The sequence below is a fragment of the Xenopus laevis genome, chromosome 4S, assembly GCF_017654675.1.
Source record: "Xenopus laevis strain J_2021 chromosome 4S, Xenopus_laevis_v10.1, whole genome shotgun sequence".
Classification (NCBI taxonomy): Eukaryota; Metazoa; Chordata; class Amphibia; order Anura; family Pipidae; genus Xenopus; species Xenopus laevis.
Window position 1 is genome coordinate 38396167 of NC_054378.1, and position 26964 is coordinate 38423130.

General features: G+C 35.1%; 1 protein-coding gene across 1 annotated transcript in view; it reads right to left on the minus strand.

Moving 5' to 3' along the window:
• The window catches only part of cdh11.S (cadherin 11 S homeolog), an 81153-nt gene that overhangs the window by 19045 nt on the left and 35144 nt on the right, over window positions 1-26964 (minus strand). The window contains 6 exon segments of the mRNA NM_001172234.1: window positions 348-601; window positions 1665-1852; window positions 3723-3890; window positions 5835-5954; window positions 7599-7893; window positions 11208-11581. Of these exon segments, the coding sequence (NP_001165705.1) occupies window positions 348-601; window positions 1665-1852; window positions 3723-3890; window positions 5835-5954; window positions 7599-7893; window positions 11208-11435 (1253 nt within the window). The 5' untranslated portion in view covers window positions 11436-11581.

Below are 26964 nucleotides of genomic sequence, written 5' to 3' on the forward strand. Positions count from 1 at the left end.
TATGTGACACTGTCTAATCCTTCCATGAATTTATAAAAACTACAGGGTAACCCTTTTTAATATAAAACAAATGAAAAGTAATATACAGGTTATACCTTTATTTCAGTGATAATCCAACATCTTTTAGAACATTTCAGTTCCTTTTTTAAATTATGTTTAAAATTAAAAGGGGGACATTGTATTTTGACTTCCTAACACAGTACAACAACTTTAGCACAACTGCCTCAAACAGAACTGCAATTTATTCCTGAAATGCACAGTTACGGGAATCTCAAATTCTTTTAATTATCGTTTTTAGTTAACTACATATTTTCATGGAAAGCAACAAATAATGAATATAAATGTACCTAATTGGGCTGTTAGCAGCATCTGGGTCTTTAGCGTGCACTCTTCCGACCACAGTATCCGATGGAGCATTTTCATATACTTCCAAAATGTAACTTCTTTCTAAGAAAATAGGCGGTTCATCAAAATCCTCTACTGAGATCTTAACAGTAGCAGTGTCTTTGAATGGTCCCCGGCTAAGGAATCTGGGATCAATATGAACGTTGACAGCTTCAACCTTCATACTGTAGAACTTCTTGGTTTCATAATCCACCACCTAGAAGAACAGTTAATAAATGTTTCATGTATAGGAAACAAAATAAATACTCAATGGCAAATGCATATAGTTTTTTAGCAGCATTTCTGGGTCCAGCAAAGTGTTGTGACACCATCAGGAGTCCCTCAATATCACTAACTTAGTACTCTCAAAAACTAATTTCTTGAAAAGTGATTTTCGCTAAGTAAAATACTGAAAGAGTGGAGTCCAACAGGAACACAGTTCAAACATAGCAGGTGAGGTTCTCCTGAATGTGTCAAAACACTGGGCTTGAGGGCAGTCATTTCAGAACCCAGCAAAAAGCTATGGAAGTGGGAATTCATAGATAACCTTATGCAAAAGGCCCGTAAGTAGAGAGGCATATAGAAAATGTAATGATCTATGGTCTGCAGCACTCTGGTGTAAAACAAAGAAAGAAGAACAAGTCTTTTAAAAGCCAATTTTTCTAAATAAATGGCTCACAAAAAATGTAGGTTGTATAAATGCTCAGAGCAACACTTTATATATATATATATATATATATATATATATATATATATATATATATATATATATATATATATATATATATATATATATATATATATATCTTTATTATTTTTTCTGTTACTCTATTTTCCCTATACAGCGCTAAATTCCAAAGTATGCATCAGTGTAATGTAGATATATATATAATGCGGCATTGGTCTGTGCAGAAATCTAGTAAACTTACTGTATATGAAAGGTTTATGAAAGCTTGTTTGTGTTTAACAGCTGCGACACGTGCAGAAAAAGGAACAAGCAGTTATCAATGGATCAGTTAGTTTCAGGAATCAAATGTGCATACTATTTAAAACATATCTGGTTTTCTACATAATATAAAAATTGGCTATAAACTAGGTTTTCTATTTATGAGCTACAAAAGCTGTTTTGTAGAGCACATTATGAATAAAAACAAAAAATAAGTCACTACTAGAACTGGAATGTAAGATTATTGCTTATGATACTCTGGGCTTGATACTTTATTTTCATACAATGTCACCTACAGATTATAAATTGTACAGTCTATAAATTGTTACCTCACCTTTTTTAGCTTTACAACGCCTTCCTGAGTTACATAATCAGCTGTGATTTCAAACATCTCTGCCCCATCTCCTTCAAGAATACGGTACTTTATTAAGCCATTTTCTCCAATGTCTGGATCTTTAGCTTTTATTCTTCCAACCTCTTCCCCTGGGACAGCAGCTTCTGACACAGACATGGGGTACGCACCTGGACACATAAATTTAGGTTGTAAATATCCAGATGTTGTATCAGTCCTACAAAAAAGTATCTTCAAAGAGAACCATAAAACCCTGTTTCAATGTATTCCCATGAGAGCAGTTATGGAAACATGTTTTGGGGGGGTGATTCAAATCCATTAGCAAAAATTCAGTTTAATACTAACCATGACTACATTTTTATTTTATATGGCATTTTACTGCTTGTATTATTTTAATTCCAGAGTATGATTAGTTAATATAATGTCAGTATTCCTACGGCAGTATCAAACAGGGCACTTGACCCCATATTCTTGTAACGGTGGTCAATAATCTTTCCATTGGCATGAATGTGATGCACACTAGTGTTAGGCAGTGATCAGAATCTAATCCTAGAGTTGTTAGACAAAAACGAATACTATAGGATATTGAGCATTATCTGTGACTACAACAATATGGGACAATAAGCGGGAACTGTATGTAGCCTTTATCACTAATGCAGTTCATTGTACATTATGTTAGTATCAACAATATTGCATTTGTACAGGATATTAGACACACAGTCTATCCAGAAAAGTACATTTTATTGGTGCATTATTTCTTAAAACTGTGCATCAAGCTGGACATGCAACACCATTTTGAGTCATCATTTCTGTGCTCCATCTGTGACCCTATAGTGACTTGCCAATAGTACAGGAGATTGGAAAATTATAAGTGTATGTAATAATATAGCAGCTATCCAAAAGTACAAGTAATGGAACTCTTAGAAGTACAGTTTCTGTATCCCTACAGCAACCAATCAGTATTTCTGAATATACAAATTTACCTGTAATCATAAAGAACCTAGTAAAATAACCCAACCGGAGCAGCGCTTGCAGCTGTATACAGTGTACATGCAGTACAGGATATAGAGACCAGCAAAGGAGTACAGGATATAGAGACCAGCAAAGGACAAGCTGTATACAGATAATTATTGTTTTGTGTGGTGTCAGCTATATGTCGCACCTAATTCTTATTAGGAGAGAGAATTAGTGATGATTTCATTCCCACGTTAATTAGCATCAATCAAAATAATGCAATATGGGTTGATTTGGGTTAACTCAAGCTGGGAATAGGTCAGCATGAGCAGGTAAATGATTTCTGGCCTGATTTTCATGCTGCAAACTGCCACACTTTGGACAACCTCCTGATCTGTCTAAAAGGATTTGCATATCTCAAAATATTTCTAAACAGCTCAGGGCCCATCATCATTCTGAACCTGGCATTGCTCCCAGAATGCATATTACAATGTGTGATATAAACTTTCACATTGTTAGGCAAAATAATGTAATAGAATAAATAAATAGACAGACAGACAGACAAATAGATATTCAGGGTTTATTTATCAAAATCTAAATTATTCTGATTATTTAAAAAAAAAAAAAGTCCAACCAAACTAGAATCAACAATTGACGTTATTTATTATTAAAAAAGCACTAATTTATCAGATCAGACTTTTTCCCAGAAAAGCCCGAATTTTTCAGATTTTTGCCTGAAAAGGACAAAATAGTTGGATTTTCGGGCTAATTCCAGTGCAGACCACAGAAACTTCCAAATAGTATAGGGACATCTCCCATTGACTTATATACAACCTCGGCATGTCTAAGATGGTGGATTTTTGGATTCGGACCTTTTCCATCCTTGGAGTATAATATATTTCCACTAAAAATTTTATAGAAAGCATTAGGACTTTAATAAATGACCCCCTATAATATTAAAAATAGTATTACAAAAGCTTAACAATAAGAATAGGTCCTTATTATTCAGAAAATGGCAAGTGTTATATATATATATATATATATATATATATAGGTACATTCATGTAACATTCAGCTACCACTTACTTTGTGGAAACTTTGGTGGATTGTCATTGACATCTGTCAGCGTTATTGTCACTTTAGTTGTCCCTGAGAGTCCTCCCATATGTCCTCCCATATCCTTTGCTTGAATAACAACATGGTATTCTTCCTTGGCTTCTCTGTCCATGTTTGGAAGGGCAGTCCTAATGATTCCTGTATATAGATCATGGCAAGTAAATCAAAATTACACAGTATTTTTTGGAATCTGGAAAGATGAATTATACACAGTTTTTCTCGACCTGCGGGAAAGTAACATGCCTTTAATGTGGCTTTGGTTTCTCCTAACAATCTTTATAGATATATTATAGATATATATTCATCACATATATCTAGCCACCCTGACAGGAGTTGGGTTTGGATGTGGCAGTAAATTGCAATGCCTTAAATGGCACCTGCTGGCTAAATATATTATTCCCAACAAAGAGTGTAGACCAAGAGAGCCCGCACTCCGGTTTGAGGTAACAGTAGTTTTTTCTTCTTTTAAATTGCCCCCGCCAGTGCTAGGACACTTGGAGGGAGCAATCGCAAGTGACCATGTCAGTCAGAGCGCATGCACAAATGCGCTTCTGATGCCACAAGCATGCCCATTATGAACAAGTTGCAGCATTCGCTCATTATAAGCATACGTGTGCCCCAACATGGCTGCTCATTTCGGAAGCTCCATCTCCCCTGCGGGTGGCCTATCGCTGGTGGGGGGCAATTTAAGAAAAAACTGTTACCCCCAACTGGAGTGTGAGTTTGCACCTTTCATAGGGGATAATATATTTAGTCAACAGGTGCCCTTTAAGAAAAGCTATATGGACAAAAGACATGGGCAATAGAAAATCTAAGGTTTATTATAATAAACTGGTTATAACAATAATAACGTTCACTGTATGAAATAAAATATTTGGACATTTTATTTTGTGAACATTTGAAGAATGCTTAAAAGTTATTGTAAATTGCATCAAAAAATATTATTTGATTCTCCTAATGGGGTTTCAAGTTAGAGCCAAAAATGTATGACTGTATAATAATATATAGTCATGGTTTCTGTAAGATACATGTATCCTGAATAATGATTTGCCAACTCAAAATTTTAAGTCAAAATTAACCTCAGCTGTAATTTAACTTCAGTCCATTGTAGGAAGGTTTGTGAAAGGTACAGGTATGGGTTAAATTTGCTGGAAACCTGTTATCTGGAAAGCTCCGAATCATGGAAAGGCTATCTCTCAGACTCCATTTTTTTTTTTTTAATTATTCCTTTTTTCTCTATAGTAATAAAACAGTACCTTGCACATGATCATTATTGAAGCAGAACCAGTCTATTGGGCTTATTTAATGTTGACATGATTTTCTAGTAGACTTGAAGTGTATGCAGAATCTAAATTAGAAAGATCTGTTACCCGGAAACAGGTCCCATGCATTCTGGATAACAGTTCCATACCTGTATAATGCTAAATGGAAGTTGATAAGTGCATGGGTTCTTTGTAAAGTTGGTAAACGGCTAAAGTTCTTTAATTAAAGTGGGAATTTGCTTCTTTTCGGCTGATAAAAAATCTATTCAATTATATTAGTTATAAACGGAAATATATTAGTTATTAATGGAAATACCATATACTTTTTTTTTAAATTACATTACCTAACCAGTATGAGGGTTTGTAACTTTTAAAACATACTTCAATTGCTTTCAATTCTACTAATTCAATCCACATAAGAAATCTGTAATATATATTTTTGTGTTTCTTTCTTTAAAAGATAAAAAGATCATCATTAATGTCTACAAAATCAGGATATGAGGATGCTACCTTCAATCATGTCTTTAGAAAACTGTTAGAAAAATGTGCTATTAAAATTTTCCATTTTATATATATATATATATATATATATATATATATATATATATATATATATATATATATATATATATATATATAAAATGCATTTTTTATTTAGAAGAAATAAGCTGTAAAGTAAAAACAACTCTTTAGTCCCTTGGTAGATTTGGATTCATAAGAGATGTTTGGCCTGCATCACTGTTCTAACACTAACCCTAATATTAAACAGATGAAAGGCAAAAAAGTTTGTTTATTCCAAAGTAATAATGAAACTGTTTACCTGATTGTGCTTCGACTGAAAAATATGGCTGCCCTTCGAGAATACTATACACAAGCTTAGCGCTGTTTCCATATGTTGGATCATCTGCATCAGAGGCTGTTACTTGAATTACTGATGTACCTGCAGAATAGGAAAAAAGACACAGCATTTTCATTAATTCAAAAAAATGATCTCATTTATGTTGATTAGCTATTCATTATTATACCTAAATGATTCTTAAGTATTTTCAAATATAAAATCTACATGAGAATTCAATACTTTAGAGATAATGTGTCAGTACTTGATGATGATTACACGTATTGTTCCTCATTAATAGCGGTTTTACATTACAGGGAAATGCAATATTCTAAAAACACAGCACTTAGAGTGTGATATTAATATGAAAAGAAATATATATTCTTCCCTTCTTTGTATCCTGCACAATCTACTGTTAATACATTGCATAAATGGGTATTACTCCATGATAATGCCTTTGATTGTATCTAGAGGGATAGAGCAGATTATTTTTTAAGATATTAATTCCAGAAAGGGATAACTTTCCTACTAATCCAGTAACATATCACTAGTTGAAAGCAAAATACTCTTTAAATTACAGATTTGTAATAGTTTTAAGCCTATATAAAGTCTAACAGGACAATAATTTCAACATAATGTTATAGAGGATTCAGGGGATACAGTTACATGCTTTAAATTAGTCATTGAGTATGTTTCTGCTAAAATTCCCCTTGGCTTTAAGAATGCATTTTATTTCAAAGTGACCCTATTGAGCACTTCTCAATATAGCTAATTACAATTTTGTTAATTATCCCATAATTAATTACCATTTTAAATGGCACTAATAATGAGAAGGTTCCCTAAAGCACTGGCACAAAAAGTCCAAATCTGTCTTATTTTGCTATACATTGATATCACAGAATCTTATTGTACAGATCTAATAAATATAAATACTATATTTTTTTAATTAATCAATCTTCAGTTATCATAAAAAGAAGTTTGAACATATTCATTCTACTATCTTTAGATACAAACAAATCAAAGAACTACCTTGATATTAACTGAGATGGATTTTAGGCAGTGATATTATATTTAGAACTTGTTTTCATTTTTCATTCCTTGTGATTTTCCACTTTGGCACTCAAATGTATATTTTATTGTTTGGTTTAGTGATCCATGTAACTAATCACAGATTTAAATTTGTGATCATAGAAGATGGGCAAGAAGGCAATGTTTTAAATTTTAGGTTGGAGTATGGAAGAACTGAAAGTCAACAATATAATTAAACCAGTGGCTGTAAAAACGGACACGTGGGAATCTCAGCATCTTAATAATCACTGCTAAATATGACAGTGGTGATTAAAGTTTGTCATGTCTGTGTAATCCAGATGTCCTCAACTTTTTTTTACCAGTGAGCCACATTCAAATGTGAAAAGAGTTGGAGAGTAACAAGAGTTGGAGGTGCCAAATAAGGGCTATGTTTGGCTATATGGTTACCCCTATGTGGACTGTCAGCCTACAAGAGGCTCAACTTGATAGTCTGCTTAATTTGTATGCAGTTGCTTCCAAGCTAGAAATGCATAAATAACCACCTGCTTTGAGGCCACTGAGAGCAACATCTAAGGGGTTGGTGAGCAACATGTTGATCATGAGCCATTGGGGGACCATTGGTGTAAGCACTGCATTATGTTACTTTTTTACATTATTTTCATTAACTTTATTGTAAAGATCCTGTGGCCATTGAAGTAAGTTCTTTGGAGATACACCTACCCACATTGGACATCTCAGGCACATTTGCGTGGTAGTTTTCATGCAAGAACTCCGGGGGATTATCATTTATGTCTTGAACTTTAACGATAAACTCTGATGGTGGTTCCAGTGGTTTATTTGTTTCTCTGTCAACTGCCTGAGCCATTAAGGTATACTGAGCCCTTTCTTCTCGATCCAGGGTCTTGGTTGCATGGATATTCCCTGATTTGTCATCAATGACAAAAATGGTCCCAGCACCCTCTCCTGAGAGTATGTATTTTATCTTCCAATCTCCAGAGTCAACATCTGAGTGAAGCTACATAGAAACATATATAAGCAAACATTAGCAAGTGCAATTCATATCATGAACATTTCTTGGTGGCTTTTGTAACATTTACATTGCATTTTATGATATGAATGTAGAAACTATTATATGTTCATTTCTTTTACCATTCTTTTTTTGCACAAGTTTCAACTTTATTTTTTTTGCAAAACTATCATAACATCATATTAGAAGCTTTAGATTATATTTATGCATTGACAGTTTTTTAAATATATTACATAATATATCTTTCACAGACAACCAATATAAAATACATGCATGTAAACACACACATATAAACACTCAATATTCTTACCTACCCTTTTCTGTTGATAATCCAAAAGTCATTGCCAAACTTTTAAAATCAAAGGGATATCACATAGTCTTTCTTCACTAATACTTTTCACTTATTCTTTTCAAAACAATTAACTGTTGTTAAACTCTAGTATAAGACAAACTCTTGGGGGCACATTTACCTAGGGTCGAATATCGAGGGTTAATTAACCCTCGATATTAGACTGCCGAATTAAAATCCTTTGACTTCGCATATCGAAGTCAAAGGATTTTGCGCAACTCCTTCGATCGAACAATCAAAGGAATAATCATTTGATCGAAGGATTAAATCCTTCGAATCGAATTATTCGAAGGATTTTAATCCATCGATCGATGGATTATACTTTGATCAGAAAAACCTTAGAAAGCCTATGGGGACCTTCCCCATAGGCTAACATTGGCCTCCGTAGGTTTTAGGTGGCGAACTAGGGGGTCGAAGAAATTTTTAAAGAGACAGTACTTCGATTATCGAATCTTCGAATATTCGAACGATTTTTAGTTCGAATCGTTCGATTCGAAGTCGAAGGTTGAAGTAGCCAAAAAAACGATTCAAAAATCGAACTATTTTTCCTCTATTTTCCTCTATTCCTTCACTCGAGCTTGGTGAATGGGCCCCTTGGTGTTGTAGGTCTTTTCAAGGATAATAATTTTCACCAACACTTATTTATAATACTAAGAACTGTCTTAGAGAGACAGTCAGAATAATATTATTATATATAAGTACAATTTTCAGAGCACTCAAATTAAAATGTGTTAAACTAGCATTTGTTGTTTAAAAAAGATCTGTTTGGGATTCAATGGTAGGGATGTACTGTTTGTTTACAATAATAACCATTTCTGAATATGGAATATAGAACTTCATTCCTAGTGCCTTATTTTAAGCAGTTAATTAGCCAGATATTAATTTAAACAATGCAATGATATACCGAGTTAAGCAGACAGAGGGAGAATTTTGTTTTTTGTTTTTGCTGCAAAGAAGTCAATTGGCTAGCAAAAAAACTCAGAACTAGAGAACCTTTGTGCCATTTTGCCAGGTGAATTTTCACTCAGGCGAATGATCGTTAATCTGCAAATTTATTAAACTGAAAACTTTCCAAATCTTTACCCTTTACACCAAAATCTACTTTGCCTGGTTCTACCTGGCGAACTGTTAAGTTAAAGCTACATTCTCAATAATAGTTTTTCCTTATTTTAATGTGGGATTTTTTTTAAAAGTTGATACTGTTATAAATATATATTATTTATACTTTTTTAACCAGCTCATGCCACATTTGTTTTAGGGTAGGCTCATTTTTAAAACAATAGAGGATCTCTTTTGACTTTATTTTGCTTCCTTTGACATTTTTAATAATAAGTGGCCACTTCCAGCAATTTCACCGCAACTAACATTCATACATATGACTTTTATGTACCTGCCATTTTTAAATTGATGTTAAAAAAAGTATTTTAATTAAGTTTCACTGGGAAAAAAGTAATGCTAGAGAAAATTCTCTAAGAAACTTTCATGCAGATGAACTTTTGCTAGCAAAAATACACCAGCGTTCATTTGCCCGGACAAATTTCCACATTTTGATGAATATGTGTAGTTGTAGCGAATTAATGTCTGACGTAGTTGTGCAAAGTATGGCGAAGCTTTCTGAAGTGAAAATTCAGACCATAGTAAATTTGCCCCATTGTATACAATGCCATACTCGAAAAACAATTGCAAAGCAAGGTTGTTTCATAAATATAACTTTTTTTCCATGAAAAAATGTACATTCAGAGAATGCATGTTTACAATTACTAGTCTATAGTATAAGGCCACCGTTTTGTGTGATATACATATTGCTAGACAATATGTGCAGATTAGAAAATATTTCTAACTTTACTGTTTTTTACTGTTATTGTCAGGGCAATTGTGTTTATTCTGTTACAGAGTTTAGTTCTGCTGGGGTACTTTTGCACTAAGTTGTATAAGAGGGCATAAGTATATACAGAAATGTGTCCAACCACCTTCCTCAGTAGCAGGTTTTTTTTTTAATGAATACTGATGGAATAGTACTGGTTGAAACTAGAAGTTAGTTGCCAAGGCCATTAAGGTGAAGTTTTAGCTTCAGCCACTGCAAAGTATTTAATCAGGAAGAGAAAGTACTGAGAAAGAGTGAATAGTAAAGTTAAGATCCATCTACTCAAAAAAAATGGCAGCTAACTAAACAAACAAACACAAAAATTGGGTAAATAACTAGGCTTTTTGTTTGACTTCCAGTCACATAGTCTAAAAGTAAACACAGGATGCAGACATGTTGGGTTGGAGGGCCATCAAACATGGTGGAAATAGCTAGCGGTATAAGGGAAAAGTGGAGAATGCACTTCTCACCTCTCTCAGCCGATTCAGGCTGTTACGCACAATAATTTTGAGCGTCACTCCAAAGTCACCTGTTTGGTTTTGACCCATACAGCCCTTCAAAAAAAACTGCCTGCCCCATTTTCCAAACCGGGCAGGATTCCTTATGATTGATGCAGAGATTGGCCAATAGCCGATCGCCACATCATAGCCCGCCCCAGACATCACAACCACCCTGCCCCCATTATGTCAAGTCCCTGCCCCGTGTCCAGAGTTCGATGGGCCAAAAGGTAACAGGGTATTGTGATTTTAAGGGTAGGGCAGCTTTAGAAAGAAGTTATTTCAGGAGTCATAGTGTTTATAATTCATATTTCCAAAATGTTATGCTTTCAGGTACACCTGTATTTAGTAGAATCTAGAGAAGTATTGCAGCTGATTGCTGAAAAGGAGTGGGGTGCTATACATCTTTTAAAACCTTTTCACCAAATTGTGACCTAATTAAGCAGCAACAGCATAGCCAACTGAACCAAACATAACTATATTAATGATTCCCTTTTATTTAGTCTTTGATAAATAACTATGCATTAAAATATTTCTTACTACTCAAATATAATAATTTTTATAAAAATTATTTAAAAATAATTTTTCTTACCCGTCCAACGAGTACAGGATCTGGTCCGGTGTATTCTTCTATTACAAAAAATTGATTCCAAACCCATCCTCTCTTTGACCTATGTAAAACTTGCCCTTCTTTGCCTTTTTCATGGTGACCATGGAATGATTGCCTTAGTTTATTGTTTTTTCTTAAAGATGTTGCATGACTACAATACGCAATTCCCAAACATAAAAGTAAACCGTGTAAGCAAAAGTCTTTCTTCATTTTTGGTAGTGTTGTAAATGCAAAATTGCTTGATAAATCCAGCGAATGTCAATCTGTTTGTTTAATTTTAGTAAATCCCCCAGATTATTGCCTTCTTATAGAGAATCTCCATTGCTTGCACTTTGACTTAATATCCAAAGGAAACTCTGAAAATGTAAAAAAAATATATAATATTTAAACAGAATGTTAACAGGCAAGTAATAATAATAATAATAATAATAATAATAATAATTGTATATGAGTAGAGATCTTATTTTGTTCACTTTAACAGTGAAATTGTCTAATTAGCCAGAAATATAATTTGAATCTATCTTTCAAAATGTTATTTCTCCTTTTTTATTAAATTATTTATTTATATTTTTACGTGGAGGAATGTGAATAAGTCCCATTTGAACATATGGACAGAAACAACGCTTTGAAATACTAACATATTTAACATTCAAATGATCAGGGTCAGACGGCTCTGGCCCCGGCAGCTCAGACCCACTCCCTGCGCAAAGCCTACTGTGTCTTCCAACCTGGTCCCCCTCCCCCCACTAGAAGAAGGAGGCAGGCAGAGCGGGGCTGTGGCTGGAAAAGCAATTGTTTGTACTAATAACACGATATATTGCCAGTGCCACGGCCTCTGTCCCAACTAGAGGCAAATTCAAAGTCTTTAGACAGGCTCAACAACCACAGATGCTGTGCTGCAAGGTTCATTCCCACCCCAGGTTGTCCAACACTGCAAATTATATTAAAATACATAGACATCCTATATTCTATTACAGTATATAAAAAAAAGCTTCATTCTGATCACAGCTTGAAGAAAGCCTGGTATAGAAGACACTCAGTAGAGAGCAGAAGGCAAGGGAAAACAGAAAGGGCAAACGTACCATTTCAGTTCTTCTATTTGTAAGAACTCAACTGGTGCCATTGTGTCTCTTTACTTTGGATCTCATTATGAGCTCTTTATGTGTAGCAACAAGTCACTCCTGTTGCCCTTCAACACCGAATGTGAACCAAGACTGATGTCTTTTATGGTTATGATTCCCCTGATAATAAACTATGTATCTCACATTACTCCTGCAAACACATATGCACGTTAGCAAGTGTTAATACAGCTGTATAGTGATAATAAGAGAATATGATCTGGCATTCACCTTTTGTACATATCTGAACATGCTGATATGGTTTTTCAACATCACATAAATTATCAGGTCTGGCCAGATATAACAGCAGTAATAAATGAATACTTGAAGTTTAATAAGCAAGCTTCTTTATCTCACGTTGCCTCAAGAGTAATAAATCACAGAACACTAATAGGGTCAGCTATATGCATAGATATATCTGCCTTTTATTTTTTTTATGGTGCGTTTGTGAATTGGACAAAAGACATGCTGGTGATATAGGCTTTATTATGAATAAATTACTAAACAATGAACAATACAGACATGTTTTAGTGTATAATAAGGAGATATAAAAGCATGTAAATTATGCATCTATGTGTAACGTTAAATGGAAATGTTTAGACATTGGAAGGCCAATTTAATTATTTTTTTTTTATCTTAAAGAATTGGTATCTTATTTATTAACATCCTTTATTTCAGTGCTAAAATGCTATGCACTGATGTATTATCATCACAACAATCCCTGAATAGTTTTACATGCCTATATTTTTTTACAGTGTGAGAGAAAACAAATTTAAGCACAGAGAAAACATAGAATCTCCATGCAGTGCCTTAGTCAATATCAAACCTTGGCTCCAGTCCTGGAGCAGATAGGGTAGCTGCCAGCCTGGTTTTTCAAGGGACTGTCCAGTTCAAAACCTCTTGCCCAGTTTTTATGGGCAAGAGGTTTTGACAGCATAATCCCACCCCTCAACATCATAATCCCACCCCTCAACATCATAATCCCACCCCTCAACATCATAATCCCACCCCTCAACATCATAATCCCACCCCTCAACATCATAATCCCACCCCTCAACATCATGACACCATCGTGGACATTCACTGATAACATCCGCCAGCAGTAATAGGGACTAAATATCATTTGCAAGCTTAAATCAATACTTTGAATCTAGCAGATTTTGCATCCCACTTTATTTTATTTATGAACATACATGTACCTGTCTAAAGTTATATTAATGAATAATAAATTGTGGGGTCACCAAAACTAGGTAAATTGCCAGAGGGCCACAGGGTAACTTCTATGTCTCTGAATATATACATATAATTAATTTATTTTATTAAAGCTATGTATCCTGAATGGGGTATCATAATTTGTTTTAAAGCACCTCTTTGTTCTGTAGTTGCTATATGAATCAAAGCAAATAGGACTTTTGAATCAATACTCAATTGATTCAACTATATGTAAGCTAAACATTCCTTTTACAGAGAGAGTATTGCGGAACGAATTGTAAGTGGCAAGTGAGTGGAATGTTAAAATTCAGTTTGTCTTAAATTAGTAATACATTATTTAATTGGAAGAACACGGCACTCACAGAAAATGTAAAAAACTCAAAAAAGACATTTTTTAAATTTCAAGATCACCTAAAAAGAAAAAAAGAAAAACTCAAGCAATTTTTCCCCATAGATTTCTGATTTCTGATGGACAATACATAAAGACAAAGAAAGAACCAAATCCTTAAATAGTGTATGAATTTTCCTATAGCACCAAAACATGAAAGCAATTAGCTTTTTTTCAGAATGCTCTTAATTCAGCATTGGCTGGTGAATATTGTACCCCTTTAAACAAAGACTTTAACCTAACAGGCTATTTGTTTTAACAATTGTTACAAATAAGAACTCAGCTGTATTGTGTGGTCAGACATATTGTGGCCCTTGAATCCCATGTGATTACACATAATTTTAGTAATTCATAATAATCAGGTTGCACACAAATAGCTGAAATTGCAGACTGACTACATGCCTGCATATTGAGTCAGCTTCACTCTTGTCCTACAGTCCACTAAAAATAGAATGGTTTGAAGGTTAGTCCTAGAAGGGAATGGTCTACAATTAAAGGGGTACTATCCAAAAAAGAGGAATCATAAATAGAAAGCAGGTAATCCTGATTGTATAAGCCTGCGCTTGACTCAACATCAAACCAATGCCATTCTAACAGACACTGTATTGTATTTTGTCAGTTTGTTTTTGCTATTGCTAAAACTAGTAAAATCTACCTTAAACAGGGCTAGTACATGATGCTGCGTGATGCACCCTGTGATACATTTTTTTTTATCTGCTGCCATTCCACTGGGCTCTTGCGCCTCTTTGCAATCTTGTACTTCTGCCCAGGGGAATAGTTATACAGTAGAACCCCTATGTTATGTTTTTCAGGGGACCAGGAAAAAATTGGTGTAGAAAATGTAAAATGTCAAATCAGGGAAATATATTGGTGGGATCACAGAAAAACCATGTGAAACTAGGGAAAACTTTAAATGAGGGTATGTAAAAATGCAGTTTCATGGTGTCTTTCTTAAAGAACAGATTTACTCATTTCTACTGCTAATGATTAAAGGAATGTAAAGTAATGATTATTTAAATCAAAGTTTACAAAAAATTTTTTTAGCATAAACTATATGGGAGTTATGACTACTGAAGGCTTCTTGTTACAAATGTGCATACTTTTATATTTTTAGAATTGTTTTATAATTTAGAATGTTACTGTCACATTCACCACCCTGTTACATTAGCTCTGATTCACAAATCCCTCCAAATACCATTTATTCTTACACAGCTCTATACGCAAGTAGCCTGTGAGCCTACAGCCCATGCCAGCTTATACCATGTTCTCATTTTGGTCAATTTCAGCATATTAGATTTTTTCCTATGCCTTTCATTTACCTGGATCTTGTTTAACCATTTCTGTTTTTCTGAAATTAAGTCAAATTTTTTTTTGGAGTAGAATAGGTCAGTTTTCGATCGAATAGGTCCGTATTTGGCCACATTAGAATCGTTCGAATTGAATTAATAGCGCAATCAATCGATTTCGATTTGAAGTTTTTCCCAAAAAAGTCCACCAGTTGACTCCAAATAGGTTCTAGGAGGTCCCCCAAAGGCTAAAACAGCAATTCGGTAGGTTTTAGATGGCGAATGGTCGAAGTCGAATTTTTAAAGAGACAGTACATGATAAACTTCAATATTCATATTTTTGAATATTTTTCAAATTCGAATCGAATTTGCACTATTCAAAGTACACAAAAAATAGCTCGAAATTTGAATTTTTTTCATTCGAAAATTCACCTCGACCTTTGATAAATCTGCGCCTATATATAGCCGAATTCTGCTGCTCTCATCTTGGCTGGCTTTGTTTGTTGCCATATTTGAGAACTGGATGGGATTGGAACAGTACTTTATGTCCAAAAAGATTAATACTGAAGCTGACAATATATGCTTATAGCATTGCACTTACTTATGCACAATGTGGTAGACATCAGCATTCTGGTTGCAATTTGTGACCTGTAAGTAAGAATTATATTGCAGTCCTGTGATACATGTAAGACATTACCCTCCTCAACACTGCATCTAGGGAAGCAGATTCTCCCAATGCATTCTGGGAAACCATAAATCTGGCTATAAATACCCAGATGTTAGTGGCACTTCATAAACAAATCTCTAAATAGACATTCTTCCTTTAAATAAGTCATGTTTTCTTCCCAGTCTAATACTAAGTGACATCCTTACCCTCTTTTCTTTTATTGTTGTTAGATTTAAAAGCACATCATAACAGCAGGTATTATTTTAGTGTTTAATGGACAGTCTTATGCACCAAGGAGCTTCTGAATCCTGCATTGTACTTGCACGATAAAAAGATTATTGGGTTTGAAAAGCAAAGAAACGAAATCTCACAGCTTCTTGGGCATCTGACTGAAAGAGCCATTGTAACGTCACAGCAAATCCTGCGCTCCCCAGACACTTGACATCTAAAGCAGTGGACAATAGAATTTTTGTGTTGAACAAAACGTTCCTTGTCTATCAAACGTCTTATCTGCTTCATTTACAAATGTCTTTCCTTGTCCAAAAATAATCCCCAATTAAAAAGCCGGACAACACCATGACTTAGAAATATAACAGGTATGTCGGACCTGGTATAAGACAGAGATACATATGCTAAACCTCTGTATAATATAGACAGACCAATATTTTCAAAATGTATCCTCATTTGTTTTAGAACAATTTATATCAAACATTTAGACTGTTTGTTATCTGATCTCATGCCAGTATGCACCTACCTTTTAATATAAGGCACCATGTCATGCCATGCAACAGCTGAAATAGACATTTATTGATCTTTTAATCAATGTAAAGGCACAGGCAGTGTTTGAATGGTGCATTGTGGTGCATTTTTTTTAAACTGTATATCATGACATGTTTAGGCTGGATCACTCTGTATAAAATTGTAGGGCATATTTATCAAGGGTCGAATTTCGATTTGAAAAAACTTCGAAATTCGAATTCAAAAAGACCAACCGAAATTGTCGGGTTTTTTTGTCGAATAGGACCGTTTTCAATCGAATAGGTCCGTATTCGACAGAATTCAAATCGTATGAATCGAAGGAATAGCACATTGAATAAACTTCGAAATTCGAATTCAAAAAGACCAACCGAAATTAAGTCAGTTTTTTTTTTGGTCGAATAGGACCATTTTCGATCAAATAGGTCCATATTCGGCCGAATTCAAATTGTATGAATCGAAGAAATAGCGCATTCGATGGCATTCCATTCAAAGTTTTCCCAAAAAATACTTTGATTTTTCAAAGTCCGCCAATTGACTCCATGTAGGTTCTAGGAGGTCCCCCATAGGTTAAAACAGCAATTCGGCAGGTTTTAGATGGCGAATGGTTGAAGTTGAATTTTTAAAGAGACAGTACACGATAAATTTTGAATTTTCAAATATTTTTCAAATTCGAATTTGAACTATTCCCTAGTCGAAGTACACAAAAAATAGCTCAAAATTTGAATTTGTTTCATTTAAAAATTCATCTCGACCCTTAGGTGTCAGTGGATGCTTTTAGTTTGATAGTTTACAACTGATAATATACAAGAACCATGGTCTTCCAGAGACTAATGCCATCATATTGTTTTGGGCATTTTGTCCATAATCTTTCTAATATAAACACACGCTCTCCATAGAACCTCTATGAGAATTGGCTGAAAGCCCTACAACTAGTTCTTGAGAGAAACAGGACTTTATGAAAGCAGCGTGGAACCTAGTTCAAGTTAAACTGGGACAACCATGAGTCTCAAGATACACACTAAGGTGCCAATCATCAGAGAGGACCAGTGCACTGCAATTACCCTGCGTTAATCACTGCTAATTGTAATCATGATGAAAGCACCTTATGCAGCACAACAGAGGACTCCAAGTTGCTTCAGAAATAGGAGAAATTACAAAATAGTGTTAAGATATAGGTTAATCGTGTTCAGCTTAAGATGGCAACAAATCTTTCCAGAATGTGTTTTATTATTTCTGAAATAAACCATGTAATTAATACAGGTATGAGACCTGTTATCCAAAATGCTCTGGACCTGGGGTTTTTCAGAAAGGGAACTTTCCTTAATTTGGATTTCCATACCTTAATACTAAAAAATCATGTAAACATTAATTAAACCCATTTGGGATTGTTTTTGCTTGGTTTAAAGCAAGCACGTTGTACTGTTACTTTAAAAAAATTATTTTTAAACATTTGAATTATTTGATTTGTATGGGAGAGGGCCTTCCGGTAATTTGGATCTTTCTTGATAATAGATTTCTTACCTTTATTATACCGCCAACATATTCTGCTTTGCTTTTTATACTGTAAAAATGGTGATTAGATTAGAAACCAACCAGAAACTTTCTATATAGTCTTTTAGTGTGCAGAGTAAGAAAGTTTAAGTCTAATAGATGTAGACATGACAGAAAAACTACACTTAAAAAAATGATATCTTGTTTTTCTTCTTATATTTGGGAATGAGTAATGTGAGAACGATTGTATGGCATTCAGAGGATTGGCACCATTATGAAATGAAGAGCAATTTCACTGAATTCTTCTATCAGACAAGTGCCTGTCTTCAGCAAGCTCCTGATAAAAGCAAGACACACTGTGTAATAGAGCTATTGTTTGCAATCTTCTACTCAAGGAGTGGAAGTGGGCCTAGACCTGACAGAGAATCTTACACAGAGACGGTCGGTGCCGTTAGCTCAATGACTCAAATTTAAGAATCTGGGGATTCATTACCTGTCATTTCCTTACTTATTGCGGATGACAAATGTCTGTTTTAAAGTAATAATAATAATCTTTTATATCCGTGAGCTGTTTTTCACTTTTAACTTTTTTCGTTGTAGAACATAATGCTTCAGACAGACATGTCATTTCTGAGCAAAAGGAATTCTTTAAAGAGCCTGTCTTGTGGTCATTAAGTACATTTCCATGTGTCTTCACCATAAACAAGAGACCGATGTAACCAAAGATCTGTGTAATGCATTGCTGATTCCTTCTGAGTGTTGCTCTTTTACTGATCCAAAACACTTTAAAATAACAGCAGCTCAAATCTTTAGAAAGAGTCACATCGAAAGAGAAAGTAACACAGTGAGCTTAAAAATGACCTTGTTCTAATTCTTTCATAGGGTAGGTTTTATGAGGCATTTTGTTATTAGGTTTTTTTCTGAGGCTGCCCTTGCGGAACAAAAAAAAGGCATTTTGTTTTTGGCTTGAAACTCCTTGCTCTGATTCAGACGATTCAGTGAAGAAAATCATCTTTGACAGTGTTTTGGTTTTTTTTTTTTTACAGCGTTTCCATCACAGTGGTTTTGATGAATCACCCTTTGTCCTATTGACCATTCCTCAGCTCTTTTAACAGCAGCAATGATCACTGGCAACCCTCATTTCTTCAGAGCAGCGTGGGGGTGAGAAAAGGGGTCATTCCATCATAGCCCCACTAATCCTAATACTGATATGAATGTCATTTAGCTTTGAAAGTCACGGAAGGATTAATGGAAGAAAGATTTTTTTTTTTTTGCTGGTGGTTTTTTTCATTTGGAAAATTCACTGGTACAATAAGGATCTATAAGTATATATTTTTATATGTTGATTCTTTTGTAAGGTTGCTAGATCTAACTTTGCTAAAGCATTGCCATTCTCTCAGTGCTGTATGTGTGAAAGGAGCCTCTATAATTATGCTTCAATCTCTTGTCATAAATCCTAGGTGAGAATGAGAAATGCCAGACTAGCTCCTGCCTCATATCCGTTTGCAGCTGCCGACCCACTTCTCCCTGACCACAGTGATAAAGTGCTGCAGAGTATAAAGTCTACAAATTAAAAACAGAGATTACATTTCTGCTGATTTCTCTATTGTATAATGCAAGGTCCATGTATTCATCCAGAGTCTCTTCAGTGCTTATTACCTGCATGTATTTTAGATAAGATTGCATCTGAGAATGGTTAATAACGTGGTATGTAGTGATGGGTGAATTTGGCATCCATTTTTTTTACGCAGGCAAATTTTCACAGCGGTTTCGCAATCACAAGTGGTATGTGCAGAAAAAAATATTATATTAGATGGATGGCTCTTTCGTTTCGGGGTAAACACAAAAATAACACAAAGACATCTAGCTTCATAGCAACTATTGGTCTTAATGCTGAAAAAATGTTGTGCTCTGTCACTTATCCCGAGAGATTGATGCCCACAGTTTATACACTGTTTTTAGTTTAGTTTCCGGCTTTTAAAGGGCTTCCTGCACAGCACAAGCAGGTCTGTACCATTCGCACACTGTCTTGACAAAAGGTTAAATTATTCTTAGCACCTTCATGTGTATTAGCATTCTTTATATTCTAATTTAGTACCTTAAGTGTGAGCATTATTCTTTTAATGAAAGGCGTTGATTGCATTTCCCCCCACGCACTTTACATCTCATTTTAGATCTGAATACGCTAAAGCCCACTTGTTGCTTTCTGCTGTAGTAAGTGCAGCTTCTAATGTCAGTATCTTCTTTCCACTGGCTGAAGGGAGATGCTGGGAACTAGTTCAGTAACAGCTGGTGACTTTCAGACAGGCTTTACTGGAGACAATAGATATTGTTGTATTTTCTATGGGATTATATTAATCTTTGTCTGATTGTTCTGTAGAGCTGCTTCACAGATGCCTATACTTTATCTCAGAAAGATAAATAATCTCCCATCTCATGACTCTATCCCAGATACAGTGGCAAAAGGGGTTTATCTATGAGATTTTTCTCCGCCAATTTTACGGATTTAAACGTTTAAATCCACCTCAACCTATGTTAGAGGGACATGAGTGAGTTTTACAGTGATGTTCATGTTGCACCACATTTTGATTGGAAAAGACCGACATATTACTTTTGTGGCACCCACACACACTAGGAAAACTCACTAAAATGCATGGCTATCTGAGATTCTCACTTGTAAAAGTGGCATTTGCCATTTCTCTAGAGGCATTGGCTTGCCGTTAGGGAAATGGAAGCATGTCAGTCCTTTTAATTTACTATAGGCAATGACTAGGCATATGTAGATTTACATACCTCCTAACTGTATAGTTTTTCGCAGGACAGTACTGATTTTGACAGCTCAAACCACAGTCCCGGATTGTTACTGAAATGTCCCGACTTTCTCTTTGATCTCCTGCACTGAACAGTCAGAAAATGATTCAAAGTTTCTCAAACTTAATTGACTTTTGGCAGAGAGCCCATAATATGTGTCAGGTGCACTTAGATACATTTGTTACAAATTAAGATAAGCAAAGAAACAAGAGCAGGTCTCTCAACTGTGACTTGCAGCTTAAGGGGCAATTCACCTTCATTAGCAAAACTGTAATAACGCATAAACCCCCAGAAATGTGTTCACACTTTAATTGTCTGCCAAATTTTGTAAAATGAACATGGCATTTAGGGGGTGTGACTACAAAAATGGGCCCTGTAACCCTTGTTTGTTAAATTATTGTACGACCTCTGTGTAACTTGCTGGTGCTATATAAATAAATGATGATGATTATGAAGATGACATGTTCCTATAAAAGTCTGTAATGTGTTAGTATTATACATTTTTTAATTATACATCAAAAGCACTATTCCTTTTATTGGCGCATGCATTCTTTATGCCACTCATTCATATATGTACTTAGCATTCTTTCATTATTACCTACTAGGATTTTTCAAAAGATGTTTTTAAACACAAGACTATTGCGTTGTACTTTTTAATAACACAAAACAACTAAATGTATTCTTGTTATTAGTGATGGGCGAATTTGCGCCGTTTTGCTTCGCCGAAAAATTTGCGAATTTCGCGCGAAATGGTGAAAAATTCGCAAAACGGCGCCGGCGTCTCGTTTTTGACGCCGGCGCCCGTTTTTTTGTCGCCCGTTTTTGACACCGGCATCCGTTTTTTCGGAAAAATATTTTTTTACGCCGGCGAATTTTTCCCGCGAATTTTCGTGGGCGTTTCGACGCGAATTCGTGCCTGGTGAATTAATTCGCCCATCACTACTTGTTATTATATTACAAGGCTAAAAACATACTGGGGACTCCATGCTTTAAACACCCTTCTGAATGGGCAGGTAAAACGGATCCAGACTTCAGCTATGCATGCCCCTGGTTGGTGATTGTTGAGAAAAGGGCATCAAATGAGTTGGTGCCCACTAGCCCTGTTATTAATAGGTATGACAAACAGTGTAGTATTAGAAGACTGCTGTGGTACTGTCTTAGTGTAAGACCTCTGGAGGGGTCTAGGGTTTTTAATTGTCTATGATTTTTCCATGATTTGTAAACTCCTTTTGTCTTATGTAAGCAAATGTTAATCTTTATTGCACTACTTTAATACTTGGCACTAAGTGAGATATACATGAGATAATAAATAGATTAGCACATGCCAATAATAAACACTAGTAAAGGTATTGGACGTATTATTCAGAATGTCCGGGACCTGGAGTTTTCGAATAACTGATCTTTCCGTAACTTGGATCTTCATACGTTGCCTACTTGAAAAACATATAAACATTAAATAAACCCAATAGGTTGGTTGTCCTTTCAATACAGATTAATTATATCTTAGTTTGGATCAAGTACAAGGTACTGTTTTATTATTGCAAAGAAAAAGGTAATAATTTTAATTTGGATTATTTTGATAAAATGGAGTCTATGGGAGATGGCCTTTCCATAATTTGGAGCTCTCTGGATAACGGGTTTCCGGATAATGGATCCCATACCTGTACTATGAATATATTATTGGAACAGAGGTACATGGGATTTGTAACTCCAAGGACAATAATGGGTGTTGCGCCAAGTGAGTTCACTAGCTCAAAGCTGCTATTACACTATATTCCAGATTGATATTGGTTTATATTGCCAAATGTGAGTACAGACTATTTCATTCTGAATTATTACCTGAGCCCTATGTCTCTCTTTGAGCCTTATTTATCAAAATCTGAATTTTTCTAAGTGTTTGAATGTGACCTTATTTATTTATTAAAAAAAAATCAATTTAATCGAATTGACAAAAGAATTGTATGATTTTTTTCCAAATTTTTTGGGGCTTTTTCCCGAAAACACCGAATTTTCAGATTTTTACCAGAAAAGTCCAAAATAGTCAGATATTTGGGATAATTTCAGGGCAGACCACAGAAACTTCCCAATAGGATAGGGACCGCTCCTAATATACACTCGATTTTTTTGGGGCTTTTTCCTGAAAACCCAGAATTTTTGGATTTTTACCAGAAAAGTCCAAAATAGTCAGATATTTGGGATAATTTCAGGGCAGACCACAGAAACTTCCCAATAGGATAGGGACCGCTCCCAATATACAACAGGTCTGAGATGCCGGACTTTTGGATTCAGACTTTTTCCATCCTCTGGGTATAATAAATTATTTTAGAGTAAAAAAAAAAAAAGATTTTGGCATTATGTCCCTTAATCATGTGTTCATTATACCATATAATTGTTAAATTTTGTTCATTACATGCCTTTCAGAATGTTGTATGCATATAGTGTGCGCCACATATAAATGACTATATTTGCCATAGGACTAATTACCTGGACTTCTATTTCCAGTGATGAACTACTGTGCATGAAAGTAAGCAATGGCAGAATAAAATAGGTCAGATCCAGTGATTTTAGGTAGAAAGTGGTGATATAAACAAGGTGGAGAAAGGGTGCTTCCATCATAAATGTCAATGCCTGTAATAAGACTTAGTCTTGAAAAGGGCTATTTTAGAGTCATATTAGAGTCATAACAGTCAAAAGTAAGAAAAAATTAACCCGTGTAAGCATAATATGAATGTAATACAATATCTTTGCTAGAGAAAATCCATGCAAGCTTAATAGCGAGGGACAGAGAAAGAACCAGCAAAGCTAAATCACTTCAGTGTTTATTTACACTAATACATTCGTTTTTCTTTAAAACCACAAAAGTAAAAGTGTGAGATTATGTTCAAAATGGACAATGGCAAAGGACAAAAAATAATCATAACACAACAAAGAAGGACAGCTCTGTATATTTGAGATTTGTCTCACCACTAATTCTGGGGCCTTGGATTTACTTGAAATAAATCATTTCAGACATTTCATGGGTCAAGTAAAAGTTGTATTTTGTGAAGCCACCAGGTGTCAAAACATAGAGCAGCTGTTTCTTATATTCTCAATAGGTTATTATATACTTGGGCTCTTCTCTTAATGCCTACAAAAGCAGTACAACTAAACCCCTTAATTACAGATTTGAAAATAGATTAGATCTTGTAAACTGGGTGAGAAAAATTAATCTAACTACCTCAATAGGTGGATTTAGGCTGGTTTAACCCTCTTAATTAAATTTCCAATACACATCCCATACCACCTACGATGCTGGAATAGAGCTCTACTTAAAATAAACATACAAACAAACAGTGTGGGTCAATTAATACTTTTTCAGGTTCCCAATATGTTCATGCAGAAGTAAAATGTGTTTGTATTGCCCATAGTTTCTATATTGACAACTTTTATTTAATTTCCCAAATAGATTTAATCTTTCATCTAATTCTTCCAGGAATAATGTGCCCAAATACCCTCTCATTACACTAGATACATAAGAATCATATAAACCTTTATGTAATGTAATATAAGATGCATATTATGTGAATATTAATCAAAATACAATAGAGGTGATCACTTTACACACTTTACACTTCACAGCTGCACTTGTTTTATAGATTTAGAACAAATCCCCACATAACAGTTTATTCTTTAAAATAGATACAAACAGCTAAGTCGTATCTATCCATCAAGACAACAGACGGGACATTTACAGTAAAAGACCAGTTATACCTATTTTAATACAAATTCAGGCTGCAAACTTCCAGTAAACTTCTATTAGATTATGCACCCAGGGCCGAAATCAATTTGATGGATTTTTTTAGTCCAAGTTGTGCTATTTGATTACACAGAGAACCTTTGAAAACTTTGCTTCCGTCAATCATTTGGAAGTCGATTTCTGTAAGAGAAATTTTCACTGCAGACCGAAATCATTGGCCAAGTAGCATCACTCGGAGTGATAACTGATGGCAGTCAGATACATATTGCCTTGAGAGATGTCACTAGCTTATCAGGCAGTAAGAATATTAATGCAGACTACCATGAACAATTTAACTCCTCCATATTGCTTACTGTTTGAGATGCTCTACTTATGATTATGAATATAAGTAAAATGCTTCCCTCCTAAGACAAGCTCACAGATTTCTCAAGCTTGCAGTAAATTCTCATTCACATATATAATGATTTACAGATATATTACAATATAGTAGATGCACAGCACCTGAATTATCCCTGACCAGAGTTGGACTGGGGTGGCGGGACACCGGGAAAAAACCCGGTGGGCCCAGGCTCTTTTGGGCCTTGCTGGCTCAGACACGCTTCTGCACTCCCTCTTCTTTCTGGTCGCGCTGCAACACCGAAAGAACATAAAGGGGGTTTGGGAGGTATCGGCAGTACAGAGGAGTTTGCTACCTGGAGATGGTGTGGGGCCCCTGAGGCTGCAGGTTTGGTGGGCCTGGGCCACCCGTCCGACACTGTCCCTGACAACCTATAGGTGTTACTACTGGTCACACCTGGGCAAGTTTAGTGACGTAAAAATCATACAAGTAGCATACCTGTGATCCCTTTTCTAATGTCTAACGATTTTCGAATTTGTTTGATTCCAAATAAATTCAGAGAAATAGAGAAATATAACTTTATATTGGGCCCATATATAAGCTAAAAATAAGATACTTGTCTGTTGGGTTTAAAAAAAAAATTAAGCTTGATAAAGCTTAAAGCCTGATGAGGCTGGAAACGTTGCTGTAATGCCCTATAAAATTTTACTATTTCAACAAATAAGTGGTGCTGTTCCATGTTTTACTCCAGGGTTAAACTTTTGCTCAGGTTAATACTGTATTACCTAGATTCTAGTTAACTAATTTTCTATGGCTTTATCTATGATAAGATTAAAGGAGATTTTACATGAAGGGGCTGATTTATTGAGGGCCGAATTAAAAATTTTAATTAGTAATTTTTTTATGGTCAAAATTCGAATTCAACTATTCACCACCTAAAACCTGCCGAGTTCATGTATAAGTCAATGGGGGAGGTCCATGGACCAATTTGCACGTTACTAGCCTTCCTGACATCTCGAATCAAGTTTGGTCTAGTCGAGCCGGTAAACTTTGTGCGAGTTTTAGATATCCGATACATGAATTTGAACTTCGAACTTTGATTAATGTGCCTCGAAGAGTTGGAGTAGATTGTCCATGGCATGGAAGGCCAGAGAGAGAGATATACAACAGTGTCGGCACAGGATTTCTGCAAAACTGGGACAATCATATTTTAATGAAGTCAGTTACAAAACAGGGGACAAAATCCCCATTTTGTATCAATCCTGTGTGCCCCTATTGTAGTATACTTCAGATACTGAATAGGGATTCCATTACTCTTAATAGTTGAGCCCCAGGGATATCATCCTGAATCACGAGCCAGAGCTGCAAATTATTATCCTTATTTATTTAGCACCATCATGTTCCACAGCACTTATCAGAAGCCAATGAACATTCCTATATGTTTTTGGAGTATGAGAAGAAACCAGAGAACCTGGAGATAACGCACACAGAGAGCATACAAACCCCATTCAGACTGTGCCTTGGCTGTAATTAAATCCAGTACTCAAGTGCTGCAAAGCAGAAGTGCCAATTATTGTGCCATTTTGCTGCCAACTGCACCCGATTCAATGACTTCAATTTTTATAACCTTGGCTAGTTTTCTGAAAATAGTCTTTGCAATAGATGTTGATGGATCTATTTATAAATATTCTCATACATTCATAAAGTCAGTAAAACATATGTAGCATTTACCAATCACATTTAATAGTTAAAGTGAGACGGCCGCCAGACACTGGTGCTTATGCAAGGTCATTGATCAACAGGAGGTAAGAAAGGTCAGACATATTTTTTGCTTTTCACTCAATATGTTTTCTTGGCACTCAGGCCAAATGACTCATCTGTGCAATAAGGTCATTTAAAAGATTGATCAAATCATACACAATTGTTGTGTCCAG